The following is a 16,121-nucleotide window of genomic DNA, read 5'->3' as shown; positions in this document are numbered from 1 at the left end:
CTCAAGAAAGAGCAAAGTATTTCTATTGGTTGTGTAGACCACATGAATCTGTGGTCTATAGTATACAACCAATCGAAAAAGACAACTGGAACAGACATTGAGCTAGCATAGAGCAGAAGGGAGGAAAAAAAGAGAGGGCATGCAAGCATGGTGAGGGAACTGAGAGAAACTGCTGTGCCGACTAAGTCTGATCCTCTACACTGCTTTTGGGGATGTTGTCAACAGGCCCATGGTGCCTCCCCTGAGACTAGAGTTCTCCAAACTGCAGAACTGATGACCAGATATTTTAATGGATAGAGGTGATATATTTTGTCACTGCACAACATAAATCCAAAATGGATGGGTTACTTTGGAACAATACTAAGCACACCTTACAAAAACCAGCAGAAGAAGGGTTTAGATACATTTATGGAGGACAGGTCTATCTAGAGAGGGCATGCCCTCGGCTCTTGCCCTCTTGCCTGTGGGCTTCCCAGAGGCATGCCGTCTGGTGGGCCACTGTGTGAAACAGGATGCTGGACTAGATAGGCCTTGGGCCCAGTGTTTCCTCTAAGGCGTGCGCATGTGCGTGTGCCCACAAGTTTTTTGATGTCCACTCAGTTTGTTTTAGATCCTGCTCAGGTTGAATCAGGAAGGCCCCATTCTGAATGCATGTGCACACACACTGCCTTGATACTGCCACCCAGAACAAAACTCATTGCACACACAGATGAAAAAAAATAGAGAGAACACTGCTTGGGCCTGATCCAGCAGGGTGGTTGTTATATTCTTAACAGGTCCAGTAGTGGTGGGTTTATGCAGAATATTTAGTAGAGCTTAAATTCAAGCAGACTTCCCTTCTCTTTCTCTTTCTTTTAAAACATATTAAACTCTCCCTTCCTAGCCTTGCAGTAGATCTGCCTGTCTTGCAGGGCTGAGAATAACCAGGGCACTCATAATGACTGGAACAGAGGCAGATGTATTGATGAAACACTTCTCGTTGGAATGGAGGCAGCTCTGGAGTTCATGTTATGCCATATGTCCTAGTGAGGGGCACTACTTGCTAAGAGAGTGAATGGAAAGCTTTTCTCTGCATCCCCTGCTGCTTCAATTTGCACTCCATTAATTAGGTTTTCTCCACCTAGAATTTGCATTGTGTATAATTTTAAAGCTGTTAAATCTGGAGCAAGTACTGTGTGTTGATTCATTGCTGGGGAGGGGTGATTCTTTAAAAGGAGGTACTTTGTAGTTTGTTGGGTGTGCATAAATGACTAAATGACAATTCACACTTTACTGGCAGCCCCATTTTTTTGCTGTCTGTATGTGTAAAGTGTGAATGGAAGATTCTAGTCCCCAAATGCTTGGCATCACAGTTTGGAAGCACAGGTGTTGTAAAAACTGACATTGGCTGTAGCTCCCTGGTGGATATCTGTTATGTAGGTGGCAACTCCCCTTCACACTTCACCTGTGCTGGTGGCAAAATATGACTGCTGACTGTGAATTGGCTGGGGATGGGGTGAATTCTAGGTGAAGGGGATACAGCTAACCAAGATAAAATCCTATTGGTGGATCCTTCTGCTAAAGTATGGGAATTCTAAGGGAGGTGATCTCCATCCACCAAAATATGGACACCCTATGTCAGTGGTAGACCACCTTAAGTGGCGCAGCAGGGCAATACTTGACTAACAAGCAGAAGGTTGCCGGTTTGAATCCCCGCTGGTACTATATCGGGCAGCAGCGATATAGGAAGATGTTGAAAGGCATAATCTCATACTGCACGCGAGGAGGCAATGGTAAATTCCTCCTGTACTCTAGCAAAGAAAATCACAGGGCTCTGTGGGTGCCAGGAGTTGAAATTAGCTTGACGGCACGCTTCACCTTTATGTCAGTGGTAACAAGACTGTGTCTTGTCTTTTTCACTTGTTCACTTTTTTAAAAAGTACAACATCCTATCCCTTCTTTTCTCTTCTTCCAGGCTCTTCTATGGTTTAGAAGTTGGTTAAGAGAATTAAAACTGCATATGGGCAGCTATAAAACACACTACCTGTTCAGATGCCCTCAGAAGCAGGGTGCCAGTAGGATGCATGTGACTCTTCCCAGGCTATTCTCTCAATACCTCAGTGTTGTGTAGCAAAAGAGCTGTATCGCTGTGCTGAAGGAGGACCTCTGTGTAGGAAGCTATTCATGTAGACTGGAAGCAGGCTGTAATTTCAGACTCAGAGATGTAATTAGAGCCCCAGAAGACATTGCTCTAGTATCTGATTAAACTGTCAACCATATGTTATGGCAAACGACTGGGTTAGGTAGAAGTTAGGGTGGCCGTTGGCCAGCTTCTGCGTGTAACCACACTGGCCATTGTTTTAGGGATAGGCTGCACTCTGAATTGGGTTTAAAAGGAGGCACTTTGTTGCGGCATGTGAAATATTGGCAGAGATACCAAGAGTTAAACATATTTGGTGGAAGGCTAGGGCAAGCATGCCACAGCATGCCACAGAAGTAGGTTGTGATCTCCATGATAATCAGGGTCATATCTCCCTATTTTTAGGTCAGATTCTTTAGATTTGACAGGTATCCCCTACACCCAATAAATTTGCCTCTAGAAGATCTTTCAAACTAAGAAGGCTGTCTGTCTGTCTTTGGGTTCTAGAGCTGACTAGATTTGTATGTATGATGTGCTGAGAGGGTATATTGATTGTATTGCCTTCATCAGGCATACTACTCTTTTGTACCATGATCATGAGAACTGGGGGGGCGTGTGCGTGCGTGCGGACGTACGTACAGATTAAAAGAGAGGGTGGTTTTGTGTGTGTGTGTGTGTGTGTGTGTGTGTGTGTGTGTTTAGAATACCTGGCCTTTTCTTCTAACACCACTGTTTAAATAAAATAACTGATTGACTGATGTTAGGTGTATTCTGTCCTCAAGTGAAGTAGTGTGTTGTGTGACCCTGGCATGGATGTATAATTAAATACATGGCTGTTAGAAAGCATGTTGAAAGCTGCAGACTTTGGTTATTCACTCATGCAGCTGAGAATCATCTTCCTTTCAGTCCAGAAACATTGCTGTGGCTCCTATGGGATCAGGAAAACGATTGCTGCTGTCCTCCTCAATAAATGTAATCCTCACTTCCCTTTAAACGGGGTCTTGGCTTGCAAGTTAATTCAGTGAGTGTAGGCCTCATATTAGGATGCTGAGGACTGATGACTTCTTTGCGGGCATGGTGTGCTGTTTTCTCACTCACATTTGCTGGAGACGTTGTGCTGGCCGCATGGTGTTGCTTAGGGGACCCATCTCCTTGTCTGGGTAATGATTGAGATCCAATTTCTGCCGCCTGAGACTCACTTCATAAAAGCACACGTTTTAATCGAGCGTTACCATCCTAGTCCAGACAGGATGGTTTATCTCATTAGTGCTCTTTCCACTACAGGGCTCTCAAGTCAGTACGCTGTGCATGTGATTCTTGTGTCAAAAATAGGAGAGTAGAAGCCAACAGGTTTCTGTTAGCTTTTGTTTTTGAAATGGTGGTAGCTGTCACTTGGGACTACTCTGTTGTGCATCTTTCTTCTAGGACGTCCCTCTGTAGCATGTGCCTCTGAACTAGGGTTGCCATATTGGGCTTTCCAAATTCGGGTGCCTAATTTGCATATTATGTACATTGGCTTGAAAATAATTTTTGAGCAGAATAGTGACAGCATGTTTTGCTCCATAACTCTGCTTCTACAAGGGCTAGAGCTTAGCTTTTTAATTTATTTTTTAAATGAAAGCTGAAATCGAGGCTTTCTTGGTTGCTGCCCCGAGGCTGTGGAATGTACTCCCTACTGAGATACGATCCTCTCCATCTCTTGACAATTTTTAGAAAGCATTTGAAAACCCACCTCTTCACCCAAGCTTTTTCAGTTATTTAAAATTTTAATGTTTTAATTTGTGGATGATTTTTAAATTTTTAAATTGTTTTAGGTTTTTGTATATATTTTAATTTGTTTTATGCTATTGTTAACTGCCCAGAGACGAAAGTTTGGGGTGGTGTACAAATGTGATAGATAAATAAATAATAAGTCCAGGTGAATCTGGGTGGGCTAAGCAATTTGAGAGAGATGCTTAAAATCCAGGTGAAACCAGAAATTCCAGGGTGCGTGGCAACTCTACTCTGAACTGTTGCTAAAAATATTTGTATACCTGTTTTCAACAACAACAAAGTTCTTGAAGTAGTTTATATAGCAAAAGAAAATGGTTTCCTGTCCCAAAGAGACTCAGAGTCTTTTTTTCTTTTTTTTTAAGCAAACACCAAACTCTCCCTCTCTCAAAAAAGACACCAGCAACAGCTGTTGGAGAAACATTGTGCTGGGCTGTAGAGGGACAATTGCTCTCCCACTGCCAAATATAAGAGAACCACCATTTTGAAAGGTGCCTCAGGGATCATGCGGTGGAAGGGGTCTACACAGAAAGTGAATGTGAGGAGAACTATTTTCTTCTGCTGCTGCTGCTAGTATGTGGCGGGGGGGAATAATCTATTTATTTATTGGAAGGATTGTACTGAGCTGGGGAAAGCAAATGAATTAATTTCTAGGATGGTCTGTGGTGTTGGCCATTGGCCAAAACGACTCTTATGTATTCATGGATTTTCTTGCATAGAATCTAAACAGATGTAGTGGATGCTAGATCATTGGTTGGAAATATATTCTGTCTCACCACATGAGTCACCCAGCCATTACTTGCCCATAAAGTTTAAAAGAAGTAATACTTCAGTTCCTTAAAATCATTAGATAAGTCTTAAAATCATGCAGCTTGAAAGTATGTAGAGTATTTCTTTGTTTTCTGGTAATGACCATTTCAAACGCAGCCTGCTTAATTCCACACCTTTGAGAGCAGGAAGTATTCATCTTCCTGATTTAATCAGTAGATTAATCAAGTCAAGTAATAGTTGGTTAGCTGATTATAGCAAGTAGTGCTGTGAATTTAGGGTCCACTTTATTTTTTTGAGGCCTTTTTAGTTTTGATATAGTATTGTAATAGGGAGCCTTCTATTTTTTTATTGCCAAGTTTTTATTTTTTTTAACAGTGAGTAGTAGCTTTATATATGATTTATATATTTATTAATTTATCTGTCTTTCTTCCATGCTGAAACTCAGGGTTCATACTTGGTGTTCCCGTGTGGTCTCCCATCCAGGCAGTGACCAGATCTAGACCTGCTTAGCTACAGCAAGGTGGCTGCATGACGTGTCCTCAAGACCTTGCAAACTCTGCAAGTTACGCTTGCTTCGGTATCTCAGCAGGCACCTACATAGAGGTTTTGATCATATGCATCATCTCCTACTGCGCGGGAGATGGCAATGGTAAACCCCTCCTGTATTCAAAGATTGCCAAAGACTACCAAAGACAGCCACAGGGCTCTGTGGTCACCAGGAGTCGAAACCGACTCAAGGGGACACTTTACCTTTTAACATATATTTAAGTTTAGTTGGCTAAAATGCAACTGATTTAAACATTTAATTGGTTGGAAGCAGTAATTCCCCCCCCCCCCCAACACTGATACAGTGAGGTGGACTTACTGGAGAGGGCCATGCAGGTGCTCTTCAACAGGGCTACCATTTCCAGGCTATAGTCATTCTAGTAATATCTGCTTTCAACAAGACCACTATGCTGGAAGTGTGGCCTGTTCTCGCTTGTGAGAGTGGCATAAATCCAGTGCTCGGAGCATTCATTGATGTGGCCAGCTAATTAGCCAGCTATATATTTGTGTGATTTGATGTATAGGAGAAAATGTTTTCGTTTAGTGGCGGGGGAAAGAAGCTGGTGTGAATGCCATAAAAGGACACCACGTCTGAGGTATTGTACAGATGGCACACGCTTGCGTTTTGGAACGGTTGTTGACATGGGGGTTGGAGACTTGATGTCTGTAGGAGTGGGAACAACATATCACTTGGGTTAAATGCCATGGATTTGCAGGGCTGTGCAGATGAACAAGCTGCTGTTTTATTTATTTGTTCTTTTTGTATTCTGCCTTTATATACAACTTAAAAAATAAAATAGCTAGCTTTCTGGTTGCAGCTGCTGGTTGTTCTTAAAGCTACAGCAGGCTTGATGTAAATAAGCCCCAAGAAAATGGTCCCCGTCATTCACCAGATGACTGCTGCAGGGCTGTAGATGTACAAGCACATCCATGTAGCTTGTACATGTAGATGTACAAGCACATCCTCCAGGCTGCAGATGTACAAGCACATCCCTGGTTGCCATCTCTTCTTTGCTGAAGCATAGCAAGGGCTGGGAGATGAGATGGCAACAAGCCTAACACCAGTCTAGGCATTTTGTCAGCGGCTGCTGCTGAAGAAGTAAATAAGTATGAGTACAGTAGCTGATTTCCCTGTTTTGTTCCTGCTGTCTCAGGGATATTTTAATGTACATGGCTGGGGGTGGGCAAAGTGGGGGGTTCTCGTGAGGTAGGTCATTTGGGGTGATTCAGTGATGGAACTGCACGAATGTAACCTATTGGGCTTGTTCTCACGATTATGGGTAAGAGACCCATCTCAGCCTGGTTTGGGAGCTGTGCTCCCAATTTCTGCTTGTGTGTGAGTTAAAAACAAGGTCAGATGCACTGACAGTGATTGTGCTATGCAGCAGCTGGGCTCCCTCTTACCCAGCTTTTGTACCCAGATCTTTAACCAGGCAGGAGGAAAAGCCCTCTGGCCCAGCTGTTGCTTGGCACATGAGCACTGCCAGAGCCTCCAACCTTGTGTTTAACTTGCACAGGAGCAGAAAATGGGAATGCACGCAGCTCTCAAACTAGGGTAGGAGGCTCATCTGTGGACACATCTGTGCTCTTTTTCCTTCTGCTACAAGTTTAGTTTCACCATTGAGGCCACACCTGCAACATACCATCCTCCTCAAGTCTTTTCTGACTTGCTTATCTTTGTGGGTCCCACCCTTTCTGGTGTGTCAGGTCACTGGATTTTCAGTGTTTGCTTGCAAAGGGCCCCATCTGCAGTTCAACCTATGAAGAGACAAGCAACACCAGTCCATGCAGTGCAAGCAAACACCAGTCCATGCAGTGGCAAGAGTGCAGGTGTGACTAAAGGTGGGTCCAACTTTGTATATCTGCAAGCCTGGCTGGGGACCAGTTTTGCTTCTGGGACAGTAATAGGATCATCATCAGTCCGTTATGAATGGGTGTCAGACTAGTTTTAGGACAATTTCTTGATAGAACATTTCTCCTTTTTATTAACATCTCTTTTGGATAAATATCGAAGAAATAAAATATAACTGTCCTGCAGCCACAGCTGTGGCCTGACAGAGAATGACTTATATGTACCCATAAAGTCATCTCTTCCAGATACTCTGTCTGTCTTGGGACTTGGTTTGGCTCACGTTTTTACCTCACAAAATAGATTTGTTGCTTCACCTGAAATGCAAATTTAGCAGCTCCAGGGTGATTCCCTTCACCCCTAGGAATTTCCACTTGCCTCTCCCTTGCTAAATTCCATACATATCTAAATGCCTGTGCTTTAGGCTGCCCCTTGTGGATCATAAAGCTAAAGTTAGAAGAGCTGTTTGCTTTCTGTAAAAGGCTGCCATGTGTTTAAGAATGCAAGGAAGAATAAGGGAGGAAAGCTGGTCTTGTGGTAGCAAGCATGACTTGTCCCCTTAGCTAAGCAGGGTCCACCCTGGTTGCATATGAATGGGAGACTTGATGTGTGAGCACTGCAAGATATTCCCCTCAGGGGATGGAGCTGCTCTGGGAAGAGCATCTGCATGCTTGCATGCAGAAGGTTCCAAGTTCTCTCCCTGGCTTCTCCAAGATAGGGCTGAGAGAGATTCCTGCCTGGAACCTTGGAGAAGTCGCTGCCAGTCTGTGAAGACAATACTGAGCTAGATAGACCCATGGTCTGACTCAGTATGTGGCAGCTTCCTATGCGCCTAAGCTAATCACCCCTGCCAGAAATCCAGTAGCGGCCCGGCAATAAGGAGTGAATACTTGCATGGTTGTTACCGAGATTTCTACTTTCAGTGTCTGAGCAGGAGTCCATTTAACACCCTGTATTCTGTAGAGAATTTTGGCAGGAGCTGCTTAACCCAACACAGCAGCACTATGGTGACAGTTGCTGCATTCTTGGAAGTTCTGCTTTTTCTGTGCAACCTTCCCGCCCCTGCACATATTGAACTTGACAGCTTTAGGCTACTCTGGTAGTGGTGGTGGGGAGGAATTGGTCTTGCAAAGAAATATTTCTTATCCCTTGTGGTGCCTACCTTCACAGCTGCTATGCCCTTTCTCCTGGTCAAGTTAATTGCCCATTCCATAGATGGGACTGAAGGCTAGTCAGAGCAGTTATGGCAGCAGCAGCCAACCTTCTGCTCATTACATCACTTCCTCCCACTGAAAGAAGCTTGTTGGCTGGTAGTGACCAATGACAGATTTACAATGAACTCAGTCACAGGTGGCCTGGGGTCTGAATAGAAGGTCTTCCACGTGCCTGCTGCTCGCAGGCGCTGAACTGCTGTGCAGACCCATAGCCAACCTAACAGGGGGCTTTTAAAAAGGGAGGGCAGTTTATCTGGTCTTTTTATGACAATCTGCAGCCTGGGACACTTATACATATTTGTTAAAACGTATTTTTTTAAAAAAATGTATTTGTTTAAAAATGGGGGCGGGGTGTCCCGTCCCCCACTCCCCCCGGCTACGGATCTGCGTGAGAATGGCTCAAGACAAGAATCGAGAAATATTGTCTCTCAGTTGAGCAAAGTCCTCTCACCTTCCCTGTACCCTTTTCCGCCACAGAATGTAAGTGTGGGGTAGAGCTGTGGAGGAGAAGGAAGGCACCTCAGGAGGAAGGAGTGTGTGTGTGTGTTGGTACTGAAAGTAAACATGCTGAAGTGGGGTGTTGTCTGTGGTGGTGGTGGTGGTGGTGGGGAGCTGCTGAAGCCTACAGTAGTTCCCCTCCACCTTCAGCAATGACAGCATGGAGGCTTGCTCACAACAACTGAACACAACCCTTCCAGTAGCTGCTGCAGCGTGATGGACAGGCACTGCATGCCCACGTGCTGTGCTGGCACACGCTGATCAGTACAGTACCCTGGTCCCATACGTAGCCTGCCTGGCAAGGCGCTCTTGTTGTGCCCTCCCTGCTCAGGCAAGTGCACACGATAATGAATGAGGGAGAGCAAGATGGAGGAGTTCCTCAGGAACAGCAGCAGCCACTATTGAAGCTAGGTTTAACTTGAAGAACAAAAAGGCAGAAAGTACCCCTTGCTCACACTCATGCATCATGCAATTTTCAGTGGTCTGCAGAAAAAAGTAAGACTACAAAAACTGAGAGAGAAGTCCTTCACTTTATATAGGGACTTTACGTTATTTGAGTCTTCCAAGGGGCTGCTGAGCTGGGAGGCCCTAAAATGAAGCTGAGTACATTTTCATGGTAATTCTAGATGTGTCCCTGGTGGCAGCCATTCCTGGTGCTCATTCTTTCTTCTCCTTAATACTGGTGTAGGAGAAGAAAGCAAGCATGTAGTAGCCTAAGTACACTGCTGTGCTCCCCTCCCCGCCCCCAGTGGGGCATTGTGGCTGCTTAATATTTGTTTAATATCTGGGCACAGAGCTTATGGGCAGTGGTGCTAGGAGTCCCTGCCTAGTCACCTGGAGCATCGAGGGCATCCAGATTCAGCATCTTTGGGGTCCTGCCAGGGGCCCACTACTCATCCCTGAGACCACATCTGTGCCTGTAGTCATCATGTCGTGGGGGCAGAACAACTCTCTTGGGGTCCACCACAGAGACCTGAAGTCACCACAGAGGAGGGGGCCCACGGAAACCTGAAGTCAGCCTTGACTTGGAGACAATGTTTGTTGGCCACAGGCAACCAGTGAGTGCCAAATGTCAAGACTGGGCTCTTTGCTTGTGAAAGAGTGCATACTGTGAGTGAGCATTTAATAGGGAAACTGACATCTTAAAGCAGCGTAGTGTCCCTAGCACTCAAGTCTTTCCTGATGAGAATTAATTTCTGTAGCATCTGGTGGTGGAGAAACATTTTTCCATCCAATCATTATCAAAAATCAGTGCTGCTTGCTGTCACTCCCTAGAAAGGGTAGGTTTTGAGAACTCTGCTTGCACAGTTAAGTGGTAGCATGGCTTGGCTTCATCAACCCACACAGCTGTGTAGTTAGATATCAACTCTGCGTGTCTGTCTGTGCATCCCTTAGTGAGATTCATGCACACTGATAGCTCAACTGAACCCATGCAGCTTGATAGAACTTTCCTTGGCTTCAGCCCACAGCAGCTTGTGCATTTTGAATTTCTCTTCTACATTGTCTGGAAATAATGCCTCAGGATACTTCCTTCCTTCACTTTTCAATACATGTAATAAATAAATTAAATAAATCGAGATAGATGCTCTGTGAGATAAGGAAATAAATGCTCGTGCACTATTGTCCCACAAATCAGCTAAAAGAGGTTTCCTTTCTGCTTGGTGACTAATTGGACCCAGTAATTGCTTCCCAACCAAAAATATCTGTCAGAATTCCTTTGGTATCTATTTTTACTTATTTTAGAATGCCTGGATTAGGTCTTCTTGCATATGTATGTAATTATCTGCAAATTAGGAAATGGGTCTGTTTATGAACTCTTGAAAACATAGCTTTGAGATCTGCTCAAAATAGTATCTCACACTGGGCGAGGGGAACAGCATAAGCAGTTTTATTGACATATTAAGGACAATGCATCATTGGAGAGACTGGATCATCATTCAAGCCCCACGACTATCCTGGCATGTGCTTTTTAAATGGCATTCCTAATGTCTGCTCAGAATCTTGCATTAAAACATGAAGGCAAGCTATAGTACCACATAAGCTACTTCAAACCCCCTCTCCAGGTTTTTCAGGGCAAAAGGATTTATCTGATGGGCCAAACACATTTAAATGGATAACAGCCCATGACTGGGCTTTCTTTCGCCCCTGCAGATGAGGCAATGGCAAAGAGGAACTGAGAGCTAACTCATTTTCAGTTTGCATGGTTTGTTCACCCCTGTTCTCTCTTCATTTGAGGGTCTTTCCTCTCAAAGGAGGAGAGACGGGAGTAAAAACACATGATGACAAGGCAGTTTGTTGTAATACTCCAGTGCTGAGGTAGCTATGCAATATGGCATTCGCAACACACTGTCTGGGAAAACTATGTGATTGAGAGGTGGGTGTTAGGGGTTGTAGAAAGGGAAGAGGCAACTTCCTCTGAACCCAGAGCTTCTTCAGGTTGAGCTTCTGCATTTTCCAACAGGCCTATTTCTGTACCTTGTAATTGTCTTAAGGGAAGTGTGGGATAATTGGCTCCAGTACTGATTGAGGGAAATACATGGAACTTGCATCCAGGTGGTTGCAACCTGGTAATTCTTCTAATTGGGCTGACAGAATGACAAGGTAGTAAGGATTAAATTCCCTTTTGAGATTTCCATTTGTTCTGGAGGAATACTTTTTTAATCTTTAAGAGTAGATACCAACAAGAAAATAGGGATTCTCTCTCTCATTCTCTCTTTTTCCTCTATTAGAGCATGTAGTGAAGATATAAAACCATGGAATTTTAATAGGGCAGCTGCTGGAGTTCAATGGGCTAAGTATTTCCCTAGTGTGTCTAGCAAGAGAGGACAGGTTAAAAAAAAGTCTGTGCCTGCAGTGCTGTTTAGAATTGAGGCTCTTGTCTGAGCTTCAAGAGTATTGCTTAGTCTGAGTGTCAGGACTGTAGCTTGTGTGTGAAAGAAAAAAATAGATTTTTCATTAGTGTCTCACTCCAGTGTGGCTAGGGTGTTGCATTTGGAGGACGTGAGACATCCAGGCTCAAACATCTGCTCAGCCATGAAGCTCGCTAAGTAGTCTTGGGCAAATAACTCTCTCAGCCCAACCTTCCTTACAAGTGTGCTGTGAGGCTAAAATGGCCCTTTCAGCTCTTTAAGCAGAAGGGCAAAGATAAGGATTAAATAAAAACGTTGGCTGGGGTTCTCTGTTCAGCCTTTTGCTCAATATAGCCATCCATCTCTGAATGTGCTTCCAGGTAGGAGTCTGTTGCAAAGTGAGGGTCTTGCTGGAGAAAAGAATCGGAGCTGTGAGCTCAGGGCAATAAACATTAGTGGACTAAAGGCCAGAGGAAAAGCCTCCCATCCCCCACGATGCACAAAGCCATCTGGCTCTTGAGCAAATGGGGGACAGTGAACAGCTTTTGCATATACATTGCCAGGTTTAGATGACATCCCTCCTAGGAGTATTTTCATGATGGGCCAAATGAAATGGGAGCTGCACGTTGGCCTGAAAAAAGGGAAGACGGTGGACATTCCAGCCATGCCTGTCTATTTTAAGATGCAGTTGCATGGGCCGGTGTGTGTGTGTGTGAGCATAGTGGATTAACCACACCTGCAGGAGTATTCAACAATTGCTCCTTTTCTGTAGGTACCTTTTAAAAAGGTACCTTTTAAAGGAGCCAGCGTGGTGTAGTGGCTAGAGTGCTGGACTAGGACCAGGGAGACCCGAGTTCAAATCCTCATTCAGCCATGAAACTAGCTGGGTGACTCTGGGCCAGTCACTTCTCTCTCAGCCTAACTTACTTCACAGGGTTGTTGTGAAAGAGAAACTCAAGTATGTAGTACACCGCTCTGGGCTCCTTGGAGGAAGAGTGGGATATAAATGTAAAAATAAAATAAATAAATAAATAAAATGTATGGTTCCTAGTGGATGGGTGAAATAGAAACTGCTTTCCACACACAGGGTGCTTGCCCAGTATTTGTTCTTCTCTGGTGGATTTCCCCTGTTAACTGGGCAAAGAGGCACCTTTTAAAGTGTTAACTCTTGCATACTTAGCTAGAGGATAGCAACTGTCCCTAATCAGCTCAGTATAGCGTTCCTCCCAGTGGCTGCTACCCTGTTTCCCTGAAAGTAAGACCTACCCCGAAAGTAAGACCTAGCAGTAATTTCTGATGTACCGCTAATTGCCCTAGTGCATTTTTGGGGACTAAAATTAATATAAGACACTGTCTTATTTTCGGGGAAACACGGTATGTAAATTCTTTGTGAACTTTCTTTGTTGGAAAGTGGTATATAAATATTAATAATAGCCTCTGATCTGGTCTGCTACCATGTTGAGAGGTTTTCCAACAGAGTCATATTGTCATATATTGTATGGCATCTGTGGATTTGATCTTGCTTGTGTCTTGCTTGTGATGTCTAAGATGTGCCACATCCTGGAAATGAAGATAACTTTGTTCGGTGTCTGAACTGATACCCAAGTGCAATTTCCTGGACCTTAGCTGCAAGGAGGCTTCTCTTCATACACTTGTCAGCCTTGCTGTACTTTAAGGCACAGATGCTGAACTGTGTTCAGAGAGGTCAGATTACATGAGGCCTGAAGCAAACAGAACATCAATACTGGCATGAGACTTGGCATGGCTTATGAGTCATCTGGGCTTGTTACTTGATAGGTAGTTCTTGCAGTGCCCTTTCTTTCTACTTGTGGCCTAGATAGGATGCCATCTTTTGAGCAGGCATTTGAACTATCATTGGTTTCCCCATCATAGACTGTGGTTTAGAAGACCATGTTGTCCAATGTTGGCAAGGTACATTCAGGTCTGTGTTCATGTCTGAACCAAGAAGATTGGAATTCTATCAATTTAGGAAGTCTATTCAGATATTACTGGACCTGTGTAGATGGATGTATGCATGTGCATGTTTTTGTGTGACTAACTGTACATGCATTCCCCTTAAAAGTGAACTTGGATACAGGCCCCCTCAAATGCCAGATACAGTTGGAGGTACACTACTGTGTGTGTGTTCAGCATAATGAATGAATAACTATAAGTGTGTACAGATATGTGTGTGCATACTGTACACAGATTGTATGTGTGCTGAACATAAGGTGTGACTAGAGCGCTAGTTCATCCAATGTGTTTATTTGCCTACTTTACACAACTGGTTCTGCTTCTGTGGAGGATTAAGGAGCAGACACAGGGACCTGAAACTTCTTCCAGGGACTGTTGGAGATCTTACTCGGGCCATGTCTTATATTAATAAATAACTGATATTTATTATAATAAATTAATAATTAATATTAATATTTATTTTTATTATTTATATCCTTCTTTTCTTCCATAGAGCTCAAGATGGTTTAAATCAGGTTCCCAGGTCTGCCCTCTAGAATATGGAGGGCAGTTCTCTGGAACTCCCTTCCCCTTCAGATTCGTTTAGCCCCTTCTTTACTGATTTTTAAATCTCTATTGAAGACTTTTCTTTTTCGCCAGGCTTTTGCCTTGTAGTTTACCTATTTGTTTTTTTCCTTTTTTGTTAGTTACTTTAGTTTTTAATTTAGAATGTAATTTTAATGTCATCTTGCTTTGCATGTTTTTGTACACCTCCCAGAAGGTGGTATATTAAAGGTTTCTAATAAATAAATAAATAAATAAATAAATAAAATAGAAGAACAGCCCTGCTGGATCAGGCCCAAGGCCTCTCTAGTCCAGCATCCTGTTTCACACAGTGGCCCACCCAGATGCCTCTGGGAAGCCCGCAGGCAAGAGCTGAGGGCATGCCTTCTCTCCTATTCATACTCCCCTCCAACTGATATTTAGAGGCATCTCACCTCTGAGGCTGTAGGTGGCCTATAGCCATCAGACCAGTAGCCATTGATAGATCTGTCCATGCTGAGCACACAAATGGCACCTGCGCATGCGTGGATGCCATATGCGTGCTGATGGCATGCAGGACTTTTTCAGACACACACCACCCCAGCAGGAAGCTGGAAGGGGCATTGGAGAGCAGGTAACCTCTCCTTTCCCTTAAAGTTCCCTTTCTGACTTTCCCCAAAAGTGCTTGAAACGTGCTTCAGACCGCAGTTCATGCACATCCATAACCCTGGATATGTTCAGTTGTGGAAGGCTGATCAGAAAGAAGCTTTTAGTAGAAGGGACCACATTGGAGGGAGGAGTGTTGTGTTTTGATTTTCTCTTTGCTCCTGCTGTGCATGACACACAATAAGACGGTTTCTAAGGAGTTGAGCCCTCTATATTCAGCCTGTAGCACTACTCTTTTGGAGCTCTAGCTTCCTTCTGTGTTTGTGTTCCCAGGTGACCCCTCGAGCTGACACTTAACTCAAACCCATGGTTTTTCACTTTGGTTAAGATCTCTTTACCTTCCTCTCTTGAAGGTCAAGAGAGGCTGGTCAGAGTGTGATCAGACCAGCCATGGGCAAAGAGCACAGCCTCAGGCAGCGTCTTGTATGGTTCATTTGCTCTCACTACCCCACTGATATGGGGAAAGGGTCTGGACCTGGACCTTACCATGTCCACCAGGGTGTAGATGCCTATGCACTCTATGGAAACCTGCACCATTTTCACTATGCAGTAATTAGCTTTTGTGTTGTAAGTATTTGTGTAACTACATAAGGGATTGGAGATAGGAATCCAGCTGAAGGATTTCATAACAATTGAGTATTATTTATTCCATAGTGCAAAATTATGCTCTAGATTCTTTATTATGCTTTTTAAAAAGATGAATTGGTTCTTGAAATTGTATAGTCTTGTGGTAGAGTAGATGGTTGGAATTGTTTTAAAGCGTGAGATACTCTCTCTTAATGCTACAATCATTCCCCCTCTTCTCCTCTCAGCCCTAAATGGAAAGTAAGAGTTACTAGCTTAACCCGTGCAGAGCATCTGCCCGCTAGTACTTGATTGCACCCCTCAGCCCCTGCTACAGCCCCCTTCACCTCAGAGATCTCTCCACCCTCACCTGAGCCGCACTCCTGCTCCTCCTCCTCCATCCGGTTGATTCCATCCCCCTCACCCCTCTTGGTCACTCCTCCATCCCTCTCACCCCTCTTGGTTGCAGCTGCAGCATTGCTGGCACCTATTGGCCAAGCTGCAGCCTCCTATCCCCAGAGACCTCCCCACCCTCACCCGAGCCCTGCTGCTCCCCACAGGAGGAGCAGCAGCAGCGGTTGACCGGACCCTTCCTCGCTGACGTCACCGCCATGGCCTCTCGTTCTCCTCAGGCTGATGACAGCCCCGGGCCTGTCTCTTGCCTGCCTGCTTCACTCCACCAATGTCCTCGGTAGCCTCAAACAGCAGCAGTGGTTGACTGGGCCCTTCCTTGCTGTCAATAGGCTCGTTCCCCTCAGGCTGCTGATAGGCTCAAGCTC

General features: G+C 44.5%; 1 protein-coding gene across 8 annotated transcripts in view; it reads left to right on the top strand.

Annotated features, from left to right (window-relative positions):
- Nucleotides 1-16,121, top strand: part of DGKZ (diacylglycerol kinase zeta) — a 202,983-nt gene that overhangs the window by 45,375 nt on the left and 141,487 nt on the right. Inside the window, exon 1 of one of the 8 annotated variants that reach the window (XM_053305681.1) lies at nt 11,346-11,368. The exons of the other annotated variants lie outside the window; for them this stretch is intronic. Within the exon in view, the coding sequence (XP_053161656.1) occupies nt 11,361-11,368 (8 nt within the window). The 5' untranslated portion in view covers nt 11,346-11,360. Of the gene's footprint in view, nt 1-11,345; nt 11,369-16,121 lie in introns of those variants that run through there. 8 annotated transcript variants of the gene reach the window in all.

This window comes from Hemicordylus capensis, chromosome 1 (assembly GCF_027244095.1).
Source record: "Hemicordylus capensis ecotype Gifberg chromosome 1, rHemCap1.1.pri, whole genome shotgun sequence".
Classification (NCBI taxonomy): domain Eukaryota; kingdom Metazoa; phylum Chordata; class Lepidosauria; order Squamata; family Cordylidae; genus Hemicordylus; species Hemicordylus capensis.
Note: the sequence above shows the minus strand (reverse complement) of the source record. Positions and strands in the feature narration are given on the sequence as shown.